The sequence below is a fragment of the Orcinus orca genome, chromosome 10 (assembly GCF_937001465.1).
Source record: "Orcinus orca chromosome 10, mOrcOrc1.1, whole genome shotgun sequence".
Lineage (NCBI taxonomy): Eukaryota > Metazoa > Chordata > Mammalia > Artiodactyla > Delphinidae > Orcinus > Orcinus orca.
Window position 1 is genome coordinate 77,646,810 of NC_064568.1, and position 22,272 is coordinate 77,669,081.

General features: G+C 33.0%; 1 protein-coding gene across 3 annotated transcripts in view; it reads left to right on the forward strand.

Annotated features, from left to right (window-relative positions):
- CD2AP (CD2 associated protein) overlaps window positions 1-22,272 on the forward strand; it is a 106,156-nt gene that overhangs the window by 74,043 nt on the left and 9,841 nt on the right. For all 3 annotated transcript variants that reach the window (XM_033423861.2, XM_033423864.2, XM_033423863.2), the window contains 7 exons: window positions 1,674-1,778; window positions 3,198-3,234; window positions 4,385-4,447; window positions 12,908-13,073; window positions 13,658-13,800; window positions 20,383-20,495; window positions 21,230-21,331. In XM_033423861.2, coding sequence (XP_033279752.1) covers window positions 1,674-1,778; window positions 3,198-3,234; window positions 4,385-4,447; window positions 12,908-13,073; window positions 13,658-13,800; window positions 20,383-20,495; window positions 21,230-21,331 — 729 coding nt within the window. The remainder of the gene's footprint in view (window positions 1-1,673; window positions 1,779-3,197; window positions 3,235-4,384; window positions 4,448-12,907; window positions 13,074-13,657; window positions 13,801-20,382; window positions 20,496-21,229; window positions 21,332-22,272) is intronic.

Consider the following 22,272-nt stretch of genomic DNA (forward strand, 5'->3'; position numbering starts at 1 on the left):
ATTTTATTCTTTTTTGTGTCAGTCATATTACATTGTAATATACATTATATACTTATAAAACATATATATAGGGCTTCCCTGGTGGTGCAGTGGTTGAGAGTCTGCCTGCTGATGCAGGGGACACGGGTTCGTGCCCCGGTCTGGGAAGATCCCACATGCCACAGAGTGGCTGGGCCCGTGAGCCATGGCCGCTGAGCCTGCACGTCCGGAGCCTGTGCTCCGCAACGGGAGAGGCCACAACAGTGAGAGGCCCGCGTACCACGTAAATAAATAAATAAATTATATATATATATATATATATATATATATATATATATATACACACACACACACACATGCATATATACATGGTAATGTACATTTTATATATATGAAACACATCTTTATTTAAGATGCTTACTGATGGATATTTAAGTTGCTTACATATTACATATCTGGGCTATTGTAAAGAATGCTGCCGTGAACATAAAGGTGCATATCTTTTCAAATTAGTGTTTTTGTTTTTGGAAAAATACGAAGAATTAGAGTTGCTGGATCATATGATAGTTCTATTTTTAATTTTTGAGAGGTCTCCATTCTGTTTTACATAGCAGCTGCACAAATTTACATTCCTACCAAAAGTGCACGAGGGTTCTCTTTTCTCCACATCTTCCCCAACACTTGTTAGGTGTTGCAGTTGTGATTATCCTGACCTTTGTGCATGACCTCCCCAGGGGTGTGGGTCTTGATTATACTGTCTCTCTGCCCCTCCAGCCTGTTTCATTGTGGTTCCTTCTTTATATCTTTAATTGTGGAAATTTTTTTCTGCTAGTCATTCGCATTGATAGTTGCTCTACTGTAAATAGTTTTAATTTTGGAGAGGGTGAGCTCAGGGTCTGCTTACTCTGTCATCTTGACCAGTCCCCCCCAGTGCATATAATTTTTAATACACATGGAGATTGGATTGATAACAACTAATTTCTCATGGAAGGGTATTTGGAAGGAATTGTAGAAGATTCTGTTAACTTCTAAAGCAAATGAATAATGTGATTAATTTTTGGTGTATAAAGTGTTTAAAAGAATGTTAAGATACCGTTTGGAAATTTATATTCTGTCACCACCCTCCTCTTCTACTTCCTTTTCCTTTCTCTTCCCTCTCTTTTTTATCCTTGTAAACTGAATTTTTAAAAAAATTATTTGTTTGTTTATTTATTTATGGCTGCCCTGGGTCTTAGTTGTGGCACACGGGATCTTCACTGCAGCATGCAGGATCTTCATTGTGGCATGTGGGATCTTTAGTTGTGGCATACAGGCTTCTTAATTGCGACATGCGGATTTCTTAATTGAGGCATGCAGACTCTTAGTTGCAGCATGCTTGCAGGATCTAGTTCTCTGACCAGGGATCGAACCCAGGCCCCCTGCATTGGGAGTGTGGAGTCTTACCGACTGACCCACTGGGGAAGTCCCCTGAATTTTTAAATTATTTGACTAATTAAGAAATTAAACTTAATTTTATAACTGCTGCTTGAAGTAATGTGTGGGCAATATATTTTTTTAGGAGGACCTCAAAGTCTGTTAGGTCTTTATTTTTCCTTGTAGCAACAATGAAATTCAGTATTTTCCTATTTTGTTGCTAACTTTTTTCTTATTTAGAGATAACCACTATTATCTTTATTCTTCATTTTGCGGTTTAGGAGACTGGAGAAGCTGGCTGGTGGAAGGGTGAACTTAATGGTAAAGAAGGAGTATTTCCAGACAATTTTGCTGTTCAGATAAATGAACTGGATAAGGACTTTCCTGTAAGCTTTTCTTTTTCAGTGATGATAATAATTTAAAAAAACCTTTTGCCAATATTTATTAAAAAACAAGTTTTTTACATAGTAACAATAATTTTCTGAGGGGATTTCAGATTTATATAATCAGGTGAAAGTTATCTGAATTATGGTAAAACAAAACAATGTATCAGTTCTGTGCTTTATTCCTGTTTTCCTTTCCCCCTAACTAAAAATTAACCTAGTCTTTATTACTTTATTATAATTAAAAGAAAAAAGGCTGCCCATACTATTTAGACAAATTAGCACTTGACTGTAAGAAAAATTATATTTTTATTTAATTTTGTTGGAAATTTTTATTTTAAGGTACTATTGATTACTATTACTCTGTCACTGCATTTTTGGGAGAGTGAGAAGGCTTTGCCTGCTTACAGGATTTAATACATCTATCTCATGTCTCACAGTGAATAAAGTGACACTGAGTCATTCATCAGTGATCTTTTGCTTTTCTACAGCTTGATCGCCTATGGAGGGATGAATCTAATTGAGTTTTTAAATTAGAGGGAAAGAGTTATACAGAGAACAGACACACCCCAGCAAGACAGTCTACTATATTTGATTTAAGTCAATGCAGAAATCTCTAACCTTTGCAGTCTTTCATTTAAAGTAAATTACAAGAGGATAATGTACGAAGGCTTACACTCTCTGAGATTCTTCCTTTGCTAGATTTCGTTCAGTATTAATTCAACAGCCTTCGGGTGTGCTTTATTTTTATATTCTTGTTAATAAACACATTTTCTTTTTTTGGTTTTTATTAGGTGTTTATGCAATATTGATTATCAGTTATTTTTTAATTTGGAAAAACGAAATTCACATACTTAGAAATGTGTCTCAAGTTTTTTAAGGCAAAAATGAGTGAATGAGTAAACCCAAGAGAATTTTAATAAACTGAAAAACAGACCTTTGCCTTTAATCTTCTTTTTGAGAGTGCTGAATAACCAAGGGTGAAAGCTAGATATATTTATTTGCTACTCCTGTTCTTTTTAAACAAAGTCTCTTTCTCTCTCCCTTTCCCTGCCACCCCTCCTTCCCCCCAACAAAAAAACTCAGCTGTTAAAGAGTGGTAAAATGGTGCATAGGAATCTTAAAATAGGGAAGGCAGGAGAGAATATTTTTGCTCATCATTAAGATTTTTTTAAATTTATCTAACTCAGTGATATTTTTGAAATATTTGAATTTTATCAAAGAGGCATTTGTTCTAATAGAATATATTTTTCATCTGTGACCTTTTGTGGAGTTGTTTGAATCTTATGATTTTATAATTTTTGACAGGGATGGGATGAGGAGAGATGTTTATGTAACTTAGATCATTTATGATCAGAGTTTACTTTAACTATAACTATAAATGTAAGTGTTTTACTGTTTTCACAATTATTATTTTAATAGAAACCAAAGAAACCACCACCACCTGCGAAGGGTCCAGGTAAGTACGAAACAGATTATTTAGATGGCTATTTTTCATATTTTTAAGTTCTAGAATGGTGAAATTGGGTCTCCTGTAAATCATTTATTTTCTTTTAGCAAAAATTAAATATTATGGTGCTATATATAATTTTTAAAAATATATAAAAATTGAATGTTCACGTGTATTAATATCTGTCAGTATTTTTTTTAAAGTACAAACTGTATAAAATAGGAATCTTGAAAATAATTTAGATATTTTTGTTATATGGCATTTTGAGTTAAGAAAATTGACTAAGCTTAAATCTATAGAAAACAATATATTAAAAAAGAAGACACTATATTTACCTCGTTAATAAGTTATTCTGCCTTTTCAGATGCAATCCATTTTTTTAATACTGCAAACAAATACTGATTTTTTTTATATACTCTTCCTTCAGAGAGTGTGATAAGGCTTAAGCAAACTAGAAGAGTTTAGTTTTTCCTTTTTAAACAGTGGAATAAATGATGGAGTCCCTAGAAGAGTTTTCCAGAGTTAGAGTTTTGTCATCTGACTCTATTTCTATAAGTTCTAGCCCTTGATTTCTGATTTTTAAAAGTGCTGTCCAATTTTTGTTTTCCTTGAAAGATTTGCTCTTTTTTTAGAATAATGCAAGTCCTTCCCTCCTCCATAGTTTCAGCTTTGTGTCTGCTAACCTTATCTGAGAGCAAGGATAAGTTAAAAGTAATTTTTATGGAAGTTGGTATTGGAGCCTTTTTAGCCACTAGTCATACTGGGCTTTTAAAATTAATTAAAATTAAATAAAATAAAAAAGTTAATTCTGTAGTTGCAGTAGCAGCATTTCAAGTCTCAATGGACAGTATTGAACCACACAAAAACAGAGTATTTCCATCATCACAGCAAGTTCTACTGGACAGTGGTATTGTAGAGAATGTGAACTCCTTCATTTGATAAGGAAGGAACTGAGACCACAGAGCTATCACTTACTAAGGTGATCGTGGCAGGTGCAGGATTATATGTTGAGCTCAGTGATTCTGGTATATTGTTCAGTCTTTTAAACCATATTTTCATCTGATGTTATTTTTTAAACCTTTGCTTTTTAGGAGTATAATTATCTTTGTGCTCTAAAACTTTTTTTTTTTTTAATGTATTAACGTTTTTTTCCCCTCAGCTCCAAAGCCTGAGCTGACAGGTGCAGAGAAGAAGTATTTTCCTACAAAGCCTGAAGAAAAAGGTGAGGCAGATTCTTCTACTGTCAGAAAAATAATTCCTTTCATTGTCAGTGTAAAGAAAAACATATCTCCACACTGAGTCATTCACACTGATTTTTAACAAGTGTTCATTATTTACTATGTAGTGCTTGGGGATTTCAAAGAGGGAGTTTGTCAAGATCAATAGGAAATTAAGATTTTTACTCAAACTGATACCAGTTTACATTCATGAAAAAGTTACACCATCACCTCAGTAAGGATGTAGTATTTAATGTTATTTCAAATAATGTGTAAGAAAACTAAGCATTAAACAGTTATACTCTTATTATTTTCATAGTGTCCAAGTTGAAATACATTTAAAATTTTTTTCTTAGGTATAAGAGTGAGTTCTTACTTAAAACATGTAAGTGATTTATTATGTATTATTTAATTTTCACTGCATATATTTGTCATATAAACTTGGAAAGGTATTCCAACATATGTATTTTGTTTAAAAACATTACTTGTTATTGTTAACACCTCCTTCTCTTTGTACACAAAGATCTGCAGTGGCTGTATCTAATAGATTAGGTTATATATTCTTGTAAAAACTTGAATACTGTTGCAGAATACTTTTGTTTCTACTGCCTTTGTTGTTTCTACTTCCTATCCTTGTCTCTTGCTTAAAGTGTTACTGTATTCTCTCATTTTAGTTCCTTGTCTGGCTTCTATTTCAGATTCATTTTTTAGAGACTGTTTTTCAGAAGTTTCAGGTTCACAGCAAAACTGAGCAGAAAGTACAGAGTTCCCGTATTCTTGCTGCCCCACACATGCACAGCCTCCCCCACCGTCAGCATCCTGCATGATAGTGGTACACTTGTTACAGTCAGCGCACCTCCATTGACACACCATTACCATTCAGAGTCCATAGTGTACATTAGGGGTCACTTATGGGGTTGTACATTTCATGAGTTTGGACTAATGTATAATTGTAATATCATACAGAATAGTCTCATCTCTTTAAAATTCCTATGTTCTGTGCTTTCATCCCTCTCTTCCCCCAACCCCTGACAGCCACTGATCTTTTTATTTTCTCCATAGTTTTGCTTTTTCAGAATGTCATAGAGTCGGAGTCATACACTATGTAGCTTTTACACATTGTCTTCTTTCACTTTGTAATATGCATTTAAGGTTTATCCATGTATTTTCATGGCTTAATAGCTCATTTCTTTTCAATGTTGATTAATATTGCAGTGTCCAGATGTATCACAGTTTATCCATTCACTTACTGAAGGACATCTTGGTTGCTTTCAGGCTTTGGCAGTTATGAATAATGCTGCTATAAACCTTGCATACTTTTTGTGTGTACATAAGTTTTCAGTTCACTTGGGTAAATACCAAGGAATGTAATTGCTTGTTCATATGGTAAGAGTATGTTTAGTTTTGTAAGAAATTGCTAAATTGTCTTCCAAAGTGTCTGCACCATTTTGCATTCCTACCAGCAAAGAATGAGAGTTCCTGTTGCTCCACATCCTGGTCAGCATTTGGTGTTGGCAGGAACTGATCCCAAATTATTCAATACATTTTTGGTATCATCTTCTACTCTTTTCATTCACTAAATGTAGCAACCACACTCTTGACTCTGAATATCATACACCTTCATAGCTTTATCTCTCTCATGATCTGTGCTCAGCATGGAAAGTTTTTATATCCCCAACTCCCCTTGTTTTTGCATTTGAGATTTTTAAATTTAGATGCAAAAACAATTTATATTTAATAAAGGTATTTCTTGATCTCAGATTAGTCCTTTGTGATATAGCTGTTGTTAGGTCCAAGTCTTGGATCAGTTTATTTTGGTACTTGGTTATAATATCTCCTACATGAAAAACTCATCATACAAAGATACATAGAACCAAATGTAAGAAGTATGTTACTGGCTTTATTATCTTCATTATGATATTTCTTTTATAGTCCCCTTCATCAAGTAGGTAAGGGTTTTGTTAAAATTATGGCTTCTTATATTCCCTGAAATCAGTCAGTTGATCTTATAAATAAAATGGAAGGTAATGCATTTGTATTACATTTATTTGCTCAAAATCCTGGTCATGATGAAGTGTCAGGGACTGAATTTGTCCCCCTGAGTTAGACAATTAGAAAACTGGACAAAATACATACAACAGTGGTTTTAGACATCAGACAACAGGTAGCATAGGACTGTTATCACTGAAATCAATGAGGCAAACCCTAAAATTACCCCTAGCTTATTGTCTAGAAGCAGTTTTCAGGCAGCAGAAAGGAGAAAGCCAAACAGAGCCCAGTATTCATAGAGAGTTGAGGTAATAGGAGTTTAGGGAGGCCAAGGCAGCTATAGTTTGTGGGACAGAGTGCCAGAATGGAAGGAACTGCGTAGAGTACTGAGAGAGCTCTACAGGGCTTACCATGAGGCTTTGGCCAAGTACTGAATTACATACCTGTGAAAGGAAATTTTCCATAGCTGGAGAAATAACTGCTGGAAGACATTTGCTGAAACAGTTTCTGGAACTCACAAATAGTTCATGTTCCCATGAGCCACAAGACCTCATAATGCATTGAAGTCCATAAAAGGGTGTATCAGCTTAGACTAAAGGCCTACCTTGGAAACAGATCAGTCTAATTCCAGAATGCTTTACATTATAATATAACAAAATCTAGCACCCAAGAGGATAGAATTCACAATGCCCATTATCTGATCAAAAATTATCAGACATGGAAAGAAGCAAGAAAATAGCAACCAAAAGAGAAGTTAGTCAATTTAAACAGACCCAGAAATATCAAGAAATGATGGAAATAGCAGAAAGAACATTAAAATAGCTATTATAAATGTAGCCCATGTGTTCAGTAAAGTAGAAGAAAGCACAAACATGATGGTGAGAGAAATGGAAAATATAAAAAAGACCCAAATTGAAATTTTGCAGACGAAGAATACAGCAGCTGAAATGAAAGACACTGGATGGAATTACCAGCAGTTTGGAGACTACAGAAGGAAATATTAGTGAACTGGAAGACATAGCAATAGAAGCTGTCTAAAAATATATAGAAAAAAGACTAGAAAAAAATGAACAACGCCTCAGTGACCTCAGTGACAATATCAAGCAGTTTTACGTGTAAATGGAGTCCCTGAGGAAATGAAGAGAGGGGACAGAAAAAATATGTGAAGAAATAATGGTTGAAAAATCTTTAGATTTGGTGCAAATTTTAAGCCCACAGATCCAAGGAGCTCAGTGAACTCCAAGCAGAAAAAACATAAAGGAAATCACCTTAAGGCACATCATCATAAATTCTATGAAAAGCAGTGATAAAGAGAAAAACATAAAGTCTGCAAGAAAATAATTGTCAACCTTGAATTCTCTACCTGGCAAAAATACTTTTCAGGCAATGGAGGCAAAACGAAAACTTTCAGATAAAATCGGAGAGAATTCTTTAGTAGTAGACCTGTATGTACTACACAGGGAATGTTAACAGAGGTTCGTTTTGGCAGAAGGAAAATGATGCTGTTTTGGCATTTGGATGTATACAAAGTAATGAAGAATGCCAGAAGTGGTAAATATGTGAGTAAATAGAAAAGACCTTTTTCCCCTTATTTCTAAATCTTAACACCACCACCAAAACTCTTCACTTGAAAGATTTTAAAACTATAAAGTGTTGATTTCAAAGTTTAGGTGTGCAAATGTAAGCAGTTTTTAAATAAGTGAAACAACACAAATATAACAAGGGAAGCAATTCTTAATATTGTCAAAATGTTCTCATTAACCTGACATGGCTTTAATAGATCTGGTGCAAGAAATAAGAAAAGTGACAGGCATTGCCTATTAATGGGCATTGGGGGAGAGAGCCACTGTCAGTTCAGGGTCAGAGGGTCTGAATATTATTGACATAGATTAAATTATTTCTTTAAAAATAAACATAAGTTTATCTCTCTCTTGTTCCAGAGTCAACAGAGCTTTTTCAAACCATGGCTAGGGCCACTTTGAGGAGCCTTAAGCCTTCTTACAGGAGAAACGGTGTATGCCACCAGTGTGTGCGTTCATTACTTTTCTCTCTCTTTTGATCTCAGTTTCAGAGAGTATGTCCTTGAAAAGCCCTGCCATATTGAGGAGGATTAAAAAAGAGCTAGTAGAAAACATGAAACGAATCACCCTATTGCCCTTGATTCTTAGGTGACGCCCCATTATTTCATGGGATACTTTCCCAAGTCATAAGAATGGAGTTTAAATCCTCACTGTCTACTCGCTGTCCAAGCCACCACATGGGTTTTCTCAAATCTGCTTAGCAGTGTCATTCTCACTGTTTCCTCAGAGGTACCTCGAGTGCTTGCCATGCATGTTGCCCCTCAGGAGAGTAATGATAGCAACAGTTTGGAGCACAAGTTTTTCTCCTGCTTTGGGGGAAGACTTTCTTGGACATACCTTTCAGTAGCCGGCTTCATTCTTACCAATGTATGTAAAAGTTATTCAAATTCATTACTCAGCAAGGGAATATAATTTTAAACCAAAGTAAGATTCTCACCAAAATGGGTGAAATTTTTAAAAAGACTAACAATACGAAATGTTGGTGAGGATACAGATTCTCAGAACTCTTATACACTGTAGGTGGGAATGTAAACTGTTTTATCTACTCTTGAGAACTAAAGTTGAATAAATCTATATACCCTGTTACCCAGCACTTTTACTCCTAATTATATACTCACAAGAAATGTGTGTTCCGTATGTACACCAAAAGACTCAAATAAGAAAGTTTATCTAGTATTATTTACACTGGCCGTCAATTGGAAACAACACAAACGTCCATCAGTAGTTATATGGATAAAAAAATTGAAGTATATTCATATGCCAGGATACTATATATATAGCGTAGCAACAAATGAATGAGATAGAGTTTCACACAGCAGCATATTATGATTTCAGTGGTGTAAAATTAAAATATTCAAAAGTGATCTATAGTGTTAGAAGATACCTTTGGATGGGAGCATTGAGGTAGTGACTGGGAAGAGGCATGAGGGGAAGGAACTTAATGTGGCTACGGTTCAGTTCTTGGCCGGAGTGCTGGTTACTCAGTTGTTCCTGTGATGATAACTTCTTGAACTTTGTACTTAGGCTTTTGAAAATACATTATATTACAGTTTAAGTCACTTCAGTGAGATAAATATGGGTAGATTTTTTTTTGTCCTGAATTTTTCTAAAATATTAGGAAAATAGATTCAGTTAAGAACATACTTGCTACTTTTTGCATAGTACTGTGTTTTTCTCTAATGTATCTCCAAACGACCAGTGATAAAGAATGGAATATTTGACTTTTTAGTCAGAATTTATGGACTTGTAATCATTCATGCTTTAGTACCAGTATTATTACTTATTTTTAAATTCTTATTCATGCAGCAGGGAACTAACCCTAATCTGAATTAAGGAATGGATTAACCTAGTATGTATAGTGTTAGTAATGTATTGCTATATTTTGTAGTAAATAAGATAGGGCATATTTGTTATTTTGCTGTATTTTGTTAACTGTCATATATTTTTGTTGTTTTAATAAAAAATTTCTTTATATGCTTATAATTTTCTGTATGTTAAGTTATCATAACATCTGTATCTTACATATATCTTCTTTTGGGCATTTGGATAGCTAACATAAGAATGTTTTCCTTAAATCCAAATTTCCTTTTGTTTTTTTGGCCAGTCTCTAGCTAAACTTAAATTCTATGCACAGTTGGATATCCACATGTAAAAGAAAAAAGTTGAACCCCTGCCTCATACCATATACAAAATTTTACTAAAAATTGATCATTCACCTAAATATAAGAGGTATAAAACTAAAACTTTTAGGAAAAAATATAGGGGTAATTCTTCATGGTCTTGGGTTTGGCAGTGGGTTCTTAGCTATGACACCAAAAGCACAGAAACAAAAGAAAAATAGTTAAATTGGATTTTATTAAAAATTAAAAACTTTTGTACAGGAAAGGATATTATCAAGGAAGTAAAAAGACAAACTACAGAATGGGAGAAAATATTTACAAGCCCTATATCCAATATCTGAAGTGTGAAAAGGGTCCAGTATCTGGAATATATAAAGAACTATTATAGCTCACCAACAGAAAGATAAACAATCCAATCAAAAAATGTGCAAAGAACTGAAATAGAATTTTTCTAAATGTCTACCAAGCATATGGCAAGATGTTCATCATCAGTCATTAGAAATGCAAACCAGGACCACATTGAGCTACCACTTCACACCCACTAGGATGTCTGTAATAATAATAAAAACTGAAAATAACAAGTATTGGCAAGGATGTGGAGAAATTGGACCCCTTGTGGCCCTGGTAGAGGAGGGAATGGGGAGTAGCTGATTAGTGGGAACAGAATTTTCTTTCGGGGTGATGAAAGGGTTTTGGAACTAGATAGAGGTGGTGGTTGCATAACATTGTGAATGTACTAAATGGCACTGAGTTGTTCACTTTAAAATGGTTAATTTTATGTTAGGTAAATGTAACCTCAATAAAAATAAATAAATCTAGTACTCAAACACATTGCCATCATGTATTAGTTATATAATAAGTCAACATATAGTAGTAGTTGGTTTAGTTATGGATATACCTGGAATGGTGAATCTTATTTTTGTCACCTTTGATTTCCAGCAGTATTGAATGTGTTCTTTTGTTTTAGACTAGCCTATAGGAATTGAATTGATTTCAAGCTGTTATTTATTTATTTATTTGGCTGCGACTCACAGTATGCCGGATCTTAATTCCCAGACCAGGGATCGAACCCATGCCCTCTGCAGTGGAAAACAGAGTCCTAACCATTGGCCCACCAGGGAATTCCACAAGCTGTTATTTACATATCTGTTAAAGAAGTATATTCATTTAATCAGTGAACTTCTATTTATCATTTAACATTTTCCCTGATTTATCTAAAATATCTTTCTTTTAATATTTTCTAGAAATAAGTTTGGTTAACTGTTATAATTCTGATAATGATGGCTCTATCAGCTTATAGTTAGAATTGGGGAGTTGGCTTTCACTTCTGGTGGTGTAATTACGTGATGTGCTTGTACAGTTTGAAGCCATATAGAGATGGATTTTTGTACCAAATGATGATGAGGGTTTAAAAGACTAAGCTATATTTTCAAACGGTCCAAGGAAGCTGTACATAAATGATAAAACTGAAACAACAGCATTTTGTATTTTCATTGTTGTTAGATAAAATCAGATATTTTTAACAAGGGGCTTACCCCTGACCTTCAGTGCTTTTTGTCTTGTTTTGTTTTAAATTTGGCCTTTTATCCGTTTTGACTGCTGTTTGGTTTTTGCCAAGTACTTTCTTTTTTTAACATTTATTTATTCATTTGGCTGTGTTGGGTCTTGGTTGCTGCGCGCGGGCTTTCTCTAGTTGCAGCGAGCAGGGGCTACTCTTTGTTGGGCTTAGTTGCTCCTTGGCATGTGAGATCTTCCCAGACCAGAGCTCGAACCCGTGTCCCCTGCATTGGCAGGTGGATTCTTAACCACTATGCCACCAGGGAAGCCCCTGGCCTTCAGTGTTTGTTCAAGATTCATAATTACTGGTTTCTGATTGATAAGAAATCTCATGAAATTATTTGTGGTCCTGTGATAGACATTCTTTTCAAAGACCTAGTAAATCTTGAAAAGCACTCAGTATTGCTCTTGGGAGCTTTCTTATTTTTGCATATATGCCTTATAATATATTTTTGCTGACTGCTGTATCATGAATATCTCATATGTGTGCACACGTGTCAAATTTAATACCCATTCTTAGTACCTGAAAGATCAGGAACTAAGTATGTCATTATGTATAGAACTATGCCTTTTTGGTGATAAAATTGTTTTTATTAACATGGCATGACATTGTCCTTAATCTTTTTTTCCCAGCATATTTTCTTATCTATTTCATAGAATTATTAAATGAAATGGTACTAATAAAATTCCTAATACAATGATAAGAGTTATAAATATAAGCCTGTAATTTTTTCATCTGTGACTAATCAATCTAGCCTCAGTTTCTCTTAAAAAATTTTTTTTGTCATCATGATTATTTTTAAATAAGTACATTAGATGGCACTAGAGTTCCTACTCATTTTTAGTTCTCTATACTTCAGTTTCAGAAAGTGATCTAGATATGAGTCTAGATAATATTGTTCTCTGCTTAGAGTAAAATCATACATGATTATATTTGAGTAGAATACCAGCCCTAAAAGCAAAGGGTGGTGGGAAGACAGTAAGAAGCAGGCATTATTTGTTGATCAGAAGCTTATTAGTGGTCCTCCTTCCCACCAAAGTAGAGTTTTTTTAAAGGATAGTTAGGATTATTAAATTATAATTTTAAAACAGTGCACATATACACGAATAGTGTCTCTTTCTGTTTCACACCTTTCCAGCCTGACATTAGCTTTAAGAAATAGGAAAACCTAAACAGTTCTGATTGTTAGTAACCTAGTAAATATTTTCAAATAATCAGATGAAAAGTCAGTGCTGGAACAGAAGCCTTCTAAACCAGCTGCTCCACAAGTCCCACCCAAGAAGCCTACTCCACCCGCCAAAGCCAATAATTTACTGCGATCTCCTGGAACAGTGTACCCAAAGCGACCTGAAAAACCGGTTCCTCCACCACCTCCTGTAGCCAAGTAAGTTTTATCTAATTTGAAGTTAGTTTATTGATTTACCTGCCTTTGACATAATTGGCCCTACTGCCTTTCTAAATGTCAAAGTAATTTTTAAAGTATTTGCTTTTCATATTTTTTGTAGAGACTGTAATCTGTGTTAAATGTTAATCTTATATTCATGCTAGGTGAATATACTCATGTTAAGCTGTTTTACATTTCTTATTTTATTATGATTGGTCTTAGGGTAGAGGTTTATGTTTATGGAAATAATTTTATAGACAAGAAAGAAAATCAGTATTATGGTATAACATCTTTAGTGTCATTATTATTATTTTTTAAAATTATTTATTTATTTGGCTGTGCCAGGTCTTAGTTGCGGCATGTGGGATCTTTTAGTGGCGGCATGCAGGCTCTTAGTTGCAGCATGTGGGATCTAGCTCCCTGACCAGGGATCGAACCCGGGCCCCCTGCATTGGGAGTGTGGAGTCTTAACCACTGGACCACCAGGGAAGTCCCTCTTTAGTGTCATTAAATCACAGTGTTAAAAGATGGTCATGCTTTACATACAAATGATTTTTGCATGTGTTTGATTTTTCTCATTTTAGGATTAATGGAGACGTTTCTACCATTTTATCAAAATTTGAAACTGAGCCAGTATCAAAACCAAAGCTAGATTCTGAACAGTTACCACTTAGACCAAAATCAGTAGACCTAGATACATTTACAGTTAGAAGCTCTAAAGAAACAGGTAAGTTAACATGTGGAAAGGTGGTGCATAAAAAGAAGTTGCAAATGTAGTTTTCAGAAACTATTTAAAATAAGAAAGTTGTGTATGTAATTTGTGTGTGGATAGATACAGTGGAAATTTATTAAAATTTTTAAAAATCTCTGAAGTTGAAATAGGAAAATGAAACTGAAAGAATATAAATGGGCAAGGTATTTATGGTTCACATAAACTTTCTCACTGGTCAGAGAACTGAGATGGATATTAAAGGATCAGTCATTTATCATTCTATCCCTTTATAATGGAATGTCCATACCATCTAACTTAAGCAGATGTGAGTGACATAGACTTTCAGTGCCAACACTAGATTATATTTAAGAAGACTATTTTTATTTTCCCACTTAAATCTGAAGATACTTTTGTTTCCAATTCTGGAAAATAGGCTTTCTTATGACTCTCTCTCTCTGTATATATCTGTCTATCTCAGCAGGCTTTACTTCTTTAGCTAAATATTATTCCTTAAGTTTTAGGACTGATTTTTCAGCCCATTAATCATCTTTTTTATACTTCTCAGTTGTAAAATGGAATACTTGAAACAGAAAAGTCTCTTTTTTTTGCTTCAGAGAAGTCTTGATACAAGGTCTCACTGTTAAAGGCATTGCACCATCATTACTTTGTGGTAATGCTTATTTTATAGCACTTTGCATTCGTTTTTAGTTTTTTAACATTTTAAAAGCATTTTCTCATATATATTCTTATTTTAACACTGACTCTAAGAGGTAGATGCCATTTTCCCCTATTTTGCATCTAAACAAAGTAAGCTAAAGACACAGCAAGTGTTCAAGATCATGTAAACCAGAAGAGAACTCTTTAAATCCCCTTTATATAAAGTTCTGTGATTTTCTTTAAAAAAAAATTAATGTCAACGTACTTTTTAGCTTCAAGTTAACAGTTCTTTACATTTAAACTTGAAGGCCAGTTACACTAAGATTTTTTTTGTCACTCTATTGTAAAATGTGCTACGTATTACCTTTCAGATTTTTTAGGTGATTTTTTCTTCGTTCTCTTTAGTTTGTCAGTACAAAAGCTCTAACCTAAGCATAGTCTCCTTCAGTTTTTTAATTGGAATGTCTTATAGATCTTTCATCGTGTATTTAGAGCCTACCTGATCTGGATGAAGCCATAGTCATCAATAATTTCTGGAAATTGAGATGTTGATTGTATTTTAGAGACAGTCACTCAAATATATTCAGTATGTTTTTGGTGAAAATTGTTCTAATTTACTGTTAGTTAAATAAAAAACAAAAAAAAACTTCGTGTTTTTTTAAAATATCCTTTAATTTTTTTTAAATTGAGGTTGCTGGTAAAAAATGTAATTCTATTAGTTCTTACTGTTTTCTGTTTGATTTAAAATGTAGCTAGAAATGTGTTTTCAAAAGTAATAGAGAAAAAAATTTAAGCACACACTTTTAACTCTGGATATCAAAAATCCATAGGTATTATCTTTTGAATTTCCACAATATTCTGCAGTCTTTATTTATCAGAAGTCTTAAATTTTGATGAGTCTCTGGGAGCTGAAAGGGTAATATTTAGAGCTTATTATTTTTTTTCTGTATTTTTTGTTACTTTGTATCATTCTTCAACATTTGCTTTATTTAGTTTTCTCAAAGTCATGGAAATTACCAAAATAATTTAAGTCAGTTAAAACAAATTTTCACTTTTTTTTCCAAACTTTATCTATATAGGATTACCAGCAAACTTTATTTCCTTTGGTACATTTCTAAATACCATGTAACAATGTCAGACTATTGGTGGTTGAAAAGTTCTTTTTCCTTTGTATTTTAGTCCCATTTCTTGTCTTATAGCCATAGCTATTATTTATTCTTCATTAAAAATGTGAGGCTTTGTGGAACAGAGTTTGAAAATTTCTAACTTCTAGTTTGCTTTTTTGTTTAAATAAATAAGTAATTTAGAGGTGCCGAGACACATACACGGTCAAAAAACTAACAGCTGATTCCAAGTTTCAGTCTTTATATCTTCCACTATCACACTGCCTTTGGTGTACTGCACTTACACCCTATAAAGTTCAGAAAATATAAATTTTGGAAATTGAGTTCATATTAAGTAGCAAATATTTACTGAGCAGCTGTGTATTTGCGGTAGTGTTTTGGGCACAAATAGTTCGCTAAGATAAAAGGCATAGCTGCTGATAGCAAGTAGCTTATGTCTCCAACCTCAACCTCAACTCCAACCTCAATTCCTTATTTCCTTTTTTTAAAATTAGAATATCATGTCCTTAGTACTTGTAGTATAAAAGTGTTTTACCTCTTCTTTGTTGGCACCTTATAAAAAAAACTGTGTTCTGTATTAGATACAGCCTCAAATTTGGCGTTAGATTGAGGCATGTTTTAATTTACATATATGGCCCAGTTTGAAGTTTTAAATTTTTTAAATGACATATGAAACTAGCCCTTTAACGTAAGTTTCAGAAAGTTTAAAACATACATGAAAATCTCCTTAGAGTTTAATTATTTTGTAAAAGAATAATTTGAGGTGAAATGATATAGTAGAATTTGCTGTTAAAAAAATGTGAGTTTTAAATTATTAGCTAATTGGTCATTGGCATGTTTTGCTTATTTTCTCACTTAACTAACAATTGAATGATCCATCATATCTATGATACCTATTAGAAAACCTGACATGGAAGTTACTATAAAATGTAATTTCCCTTCTTCCCCTCCTCTACTGTTAATCACTTCTTAACTCTGTTTCTGCTCTTATCTATTAAGGATGTAAATTCCTTTCGTTACTCTCTGATATGATTGTATACAAACCCATATATAAACATATATATTCATGTGTATAAATACAGTCTTTTTTGTTCATAAGAAAAACATTCCTAGAATACTCAATTTGTTTCATTTTTTAAAGATTTTTCATAAATATTCTCATATATGATACAAGATAGTACTACAAATTGCAGAGCTATCAGACCATGTTTTAATTTTTTTCTCTTTTTCCAACACTTCATCAAAAATTGGTTTAGGATAGTTTCATTGCTACTACAGGTTAATTGTAAAGTTCACATAGTCTAAGTATTTCTAAAATAGTAAATTTTCCAGGAAGTAAAATTGGTTTACAATTAGTTTTAAACTACAAGACAGAAAACTTAGTGGAAACATAGCTATTTCATTAAGAAAGCACAGTTGATGAAGTATTCTTAGAGTGTAGTATCTTATCCTTTTTCATTATCTTTTGTGATAAATTCTTCTTGGATTAAAGGAAATTTTTAGAGATACATTATTTGATCTGAAAACCTTCATTGTTAAAATAGGGCAACATTCTTTCTCTTCACTTCTATTTAATAATTGATCTATTTTGTTTGAATTAATTTCCCAATATTTATTCATTTATTTCTTCCAGAAAGAATTTATGGTGAGATTTTTTGAATACAATGTTTACCTGTTGAGTGGTAGACACTATAAAAAGCGAGCCTGTATCTAAACTAGTATTAAAACAAAACAAAATACCATACCCCAAAAGATAGAATTTACCTGGGAAATAAGAGCAGTAATTAAAATTTTTATTTTCTAATAATAATTTCCTTGATAATATCATTATAGAGAGTATCACTTAAGGCACTACTGTATTTTTATAGTGGGATATTTAAAAATAATATTTGGCATATTTTTTTTCCTATTATACCATACCAGAATCAAAATCGCCTCTTTTACTGTAACTACTATCATGTGCTGAGGACCAAAACTTTGACTAAAAGGTGGTTTAATTTCAGTTATAACTATATCAATGAGTTGTTAATATGTTGATTTATTACTCTGACCTCTAATTTTAGTACTAAAACATTCTTTTAGAAGTTGTCTTGGTGTTCAGTGAGTAATTTAAAGAAGACGTCTTTCTAGTTTAATGTATATTGAAATTAATACTAATAATCTTTCCTTTTGAAAGACAAAAGAATAAATCTAAAATCTAATACACATCTTGATGTAAGTTTAGATGAACTGCAATATCTGCTAAACATTAAAATGGTTCTATTCATTCTACAACTGTTCCTTTTTCCTGCTTTGTAAAATAATTTTTTTGGTTTAGTCTTTTTTCTAGACATTCCTATCCTTGACTTTTCTTTCCAGATTTTGTTTCCTAGCCTGTTTGCCATGTTTCCCTTCTTACGTGTCAGGAAATTATCCTACCTTTCTCCATTTTGGTAAGATGACAATTTATAAAAGAAATAAAAATAATATAGTCAATATGAATAGGTGGTGCACATTGATTTTTCTTTGTAATTTTACTAAAGTGTACGTGTTTGTCTGTCTATTCTAACCCTTTTGGTTTTCCATTTTAAAATAAAATGAAATTCATATTGGAAATTTTTTCTTGATAGTTTAAAATACTCTTTTGATACAAGGTTATTTTAGTTGACAACCATAAAAGTCAGGTTTTTTCTCCCAAAATTTTATATTTATTTTAATATTTTAAAATTCCATGTCTTAGGCAATATGTAGACATGTAAATGGCTGGCAGAGTGACAATGTGATGGCAAGAGTTAAGTGATTGTCATGCCTTTTATGCCGTGTGTAAAATATAAATCCACTGATACCACTCGTAGGTAAATTTAAAAGCATTCAAGTATATCATGAGTCAGAAATGTGCACTATTTCATTTTACTAACCTGATGACTTAGTGGAGGACCTGAGAGAGTTTTAGAATAGTAAAATTACTTGTCTTGGTGTTGTGGCCCAAAACTGGACATACAGAAGACATTTATACATGAGCATGGTGTATAATTTTGTAAATCTTCCTTTTATTTACCCTTTTAATTTATCTTCATCTCTTCCTTTGTTTTTGTTTGTTTCTTTTTCTTTTTAAAAGTTGCTTAAATATGCATTTGAAAATAATCTCCACAGGCCAAAATGGACTGTACTTTTCAAGGTTTTTTTTGTAGGTTCTCAATACATATTTATCGATGTAAAAAACAATTTTTAACCCTTCAAACTATAGCATATTTTTAACATCTTTTAAAATATTGTTTTCTTTGTTTATGAAATTAACAAATGAGATATTTAAATATATGTTTAAGCTCAAGGTCTTTCACATTATATAATGCATTCTCCATTAAAGCCACTATGTTTCTTATTGTGGTTTGTTGTATATTATAATTATTTATAGACAATTATTGAACAACTCAACACAAAAATTAATCCAAGCCCATTAGGTTGCCTGTTGTGGTATATTAGCCTAGTGACTAGATCCAAGATAGAACATACAAAGTAATCCCAGAATGTTAAGATGGAAAAGAATTAACAGAGGTCAACAAATACTTACAGTTGTTACAAAATGTATATTGCCAGTTAGTGGTAACCTCTTCCTGTTTTACCTTTGTGTCCTCCATCCCTTTAAAAAAAAATTCTCTAAATAAATTACTTTGAATGTGAAATTTGATGAGTAAGCTTTAAGGGCAGTAATGATAAGTATCTTTAGATTTCTTTTAAGAAATAACAATTCTCTGAGTTTGGACATCTAAATATTTGACAGAAAGCATTATAAACTTCCAAGCAATGGCAACGTGAAGAATGATTCCATACCTGGAAGACAAGGCAAAAGATACCTGCTGCCATAATGAGTGACGGCATATTGACTGTGATTAATAATCTTAGTTTGGAACCTGGGCCAAAGGAAAATTATAATGATAGTGGAAGTGCCAGGAATTAACCTTAGGGTTCTTATTACCACTTATAGATATCTGGGCTTCAAAATTAAAGACCAACTCCTTCAGCAAGGTTTTCTGGACCATCTAGAAAAAGGGAAGGTATTATATACTATTGTTTCAGAGATAGAAATTACCTAGATTTGTCCTTAAACTCAAGTTATTGGATCAAAGGTCAACCAGCCTTTGATGGTGGGGAAGCAAATGGATGATTTATGTAGCATTTTCCCTTGGTATCTGAATTGCCTTAGATTTATAACTATCGTCTGATTCCTGCACATGATAATGTCTAAGCAGAAGTACAGTGAACTATAAACAGGTTGAGTCCCAGCTACAGTATACTATGCACATACATATATGAAGACACATTAAATTACACTTTCACTTTACATTAAGAAATGCAATTGGAAAGCAGCAGGGTCCCAGATAAAATTGAGTTTAAAAAATTTTAATATTAGGATATTACTTGAACTTTAAAACACATTTCATAAGTTAGTTTTTTGATATGTTGTAATTAATTCTGAGTTGAAGAAGTAGATCATGTTTTTTTTTATAAGCAAGAACTTAAGATGACTGCTTTTTCATACTACTACAACTTGTGGTACAGATTTATATCTTTCAGTAAGAACTTTTGTTGAGGTCTAAGTCTCTTTTAAAAACATGAACTTTATATTGTTAATATATAAAATGTATCAGGTAAAGAGGATGTTAGTTTTTGAGGGTGAGTGTTGTTTTCCAAATGCATATGAAAAGCACAGGTCAACTTGTGAGTCTTGGTGGTGTTCTTTTTAATTTTATAGTTTGTTAAAAATCAGAGACGTTCTTTTTTGCCTTTTAAAATGTGCAGTTATCTCTTAATAGATATGTTTACTTTTATTCTCCAGATCTTGTAAATTTTGATGACATAGCTTCATCAGAAAACTTGCTACATCTCACTGCAAATAGACCGAAGATGCCTGGAAGAAGATTGCCTGGCCGCTTCAATGGTGGACATTCTGTGAGTTACATTTAGTATTATAAAACACAGAGAATTTAGTAAATCCAGAGTCCTTCTGAAGATAAGAATGAGGGAGGATTTATAGCTCCACTGAAGTTTAAAAATCAGGAAGATAACTATACTCAAGTGGCCAAGGGTTGTATTTAAGAGATATGGGGAAGAGACCTGTTCATTTCCACAGGACGTGGAATGGAAGGTTACAGAATCAGAAGCAGAGTTGTCCTAAGACCATAACCACAGAGCACAGTGTCGAGAGGGGACAGGGGACCTGTGTAATATACTTGTCCAAAAGCAGTAATTAGAATTGAGTTGTACATATTCACTTCAAGAAAGAATGAGAACATTTTTTTTCCCCCTGAAATAGTCAGTGTTTTTTTGTAGTACTAATCCTGGTCTCTAAATGTGTAACTTCTTTTTATGCTCTCAGTATATTGCCTGGGATACTGATAGTACTTCAGTGTTAATACATTAGCTCTTAGTACTATTGTGCTTTTAAATTACCTAAGTAGGGAAAATTTTTGTTGCTAATAGGCAAGCTGTTTTTCCGCCCTCAAGATATGCAAGTGTGTTATTCAGCATGAAATTATGTAAAATCCTGTTAACAATAATGGAATATCTGGAACAGTATCTGCTGAAAACAGTGATAAAAGTTACTTACTTTATTATCTAGATGCTTACTGCCTTTTCTTTCTTTGGTGTTTTCTGTTTCTTGATTTAAAAAAAAAATCATTCAGCCAACTCAAAGCCCAGAAAAAATCCTGAAGTTACCAAAAGAAGATGATAGTGCCAACCTAAAGCCATCTGAATTTAAGAAGGATTCATGCTACTCTCCAAAGGTAAGGTGCATTTTGGTCTAAGATTTGTATAATTTGTAGCGTTCTTTGTGAACATCAAAATTGTGGAATTTAACATGTCCTTCAGGAAGAATTATTTCTTCTGCCAGGAAATAAAATAATTCCTACTAAAACTAAATAAAATAAAATAATTACTGTTAAACTTAAGTTACATTATTCTCTGTAGATCTTTTTTAGGAGAGTCACATTATTTTAAATGAGTAATACAAATGTTACATGTTTCATATTTTTTAAGGCATAGATCTATATACATTTGTTTCATTTCCCGTTAAACATGCACTCCTTAGGCAGAAGCCATCACTCTTTTACTCCTTATGTAACTTGGTGCTTGGCACCATAATAAGCACTGAATACACACTGGAATGAATGGTAGAATACATGGATTCTTCCGTCTATTACGTGGTGTTAAGAGTCTTTGCTAAGCCCTTGCCATTTTAATTTAAGATAGTATTACCACAACTGACACACATCTTATATTTGAGAAGATCATGCCTGTTCCTCAAATTCATTTCAAGGCATTTGACTGCTATTCATTTTATCAGATACACTTAATCTGAATTCTCTCAGCTGTTAGCAGTCTATTGAAATTTTACTTGCTGTTACCTAAGTGAAATGGTAAAAGAATGTCAGGCCATGGATCCATTTTAATGCCTCTTCTATGGACTTACTAAATCCTTCATAATTGCTTTTAATTGGAGCTCTCTGGATATTCTAAATAATAACTATTTAATATGAAGGATCAAAGCAGTACCTTAATAATGCTTTTATATTCTTGCTTCTAGATGTTCCACTAGGTAAACCATAAGATAAATCTAATGGATCTTCTTTTCTCTCTTTTTTTTTTTAAATAAAGCCCGTGACATTTCTCACAAAAACCCTTAGTAATTACAAGTTTATTCTTTGGTCGTTTAGTGGTTTTTCCA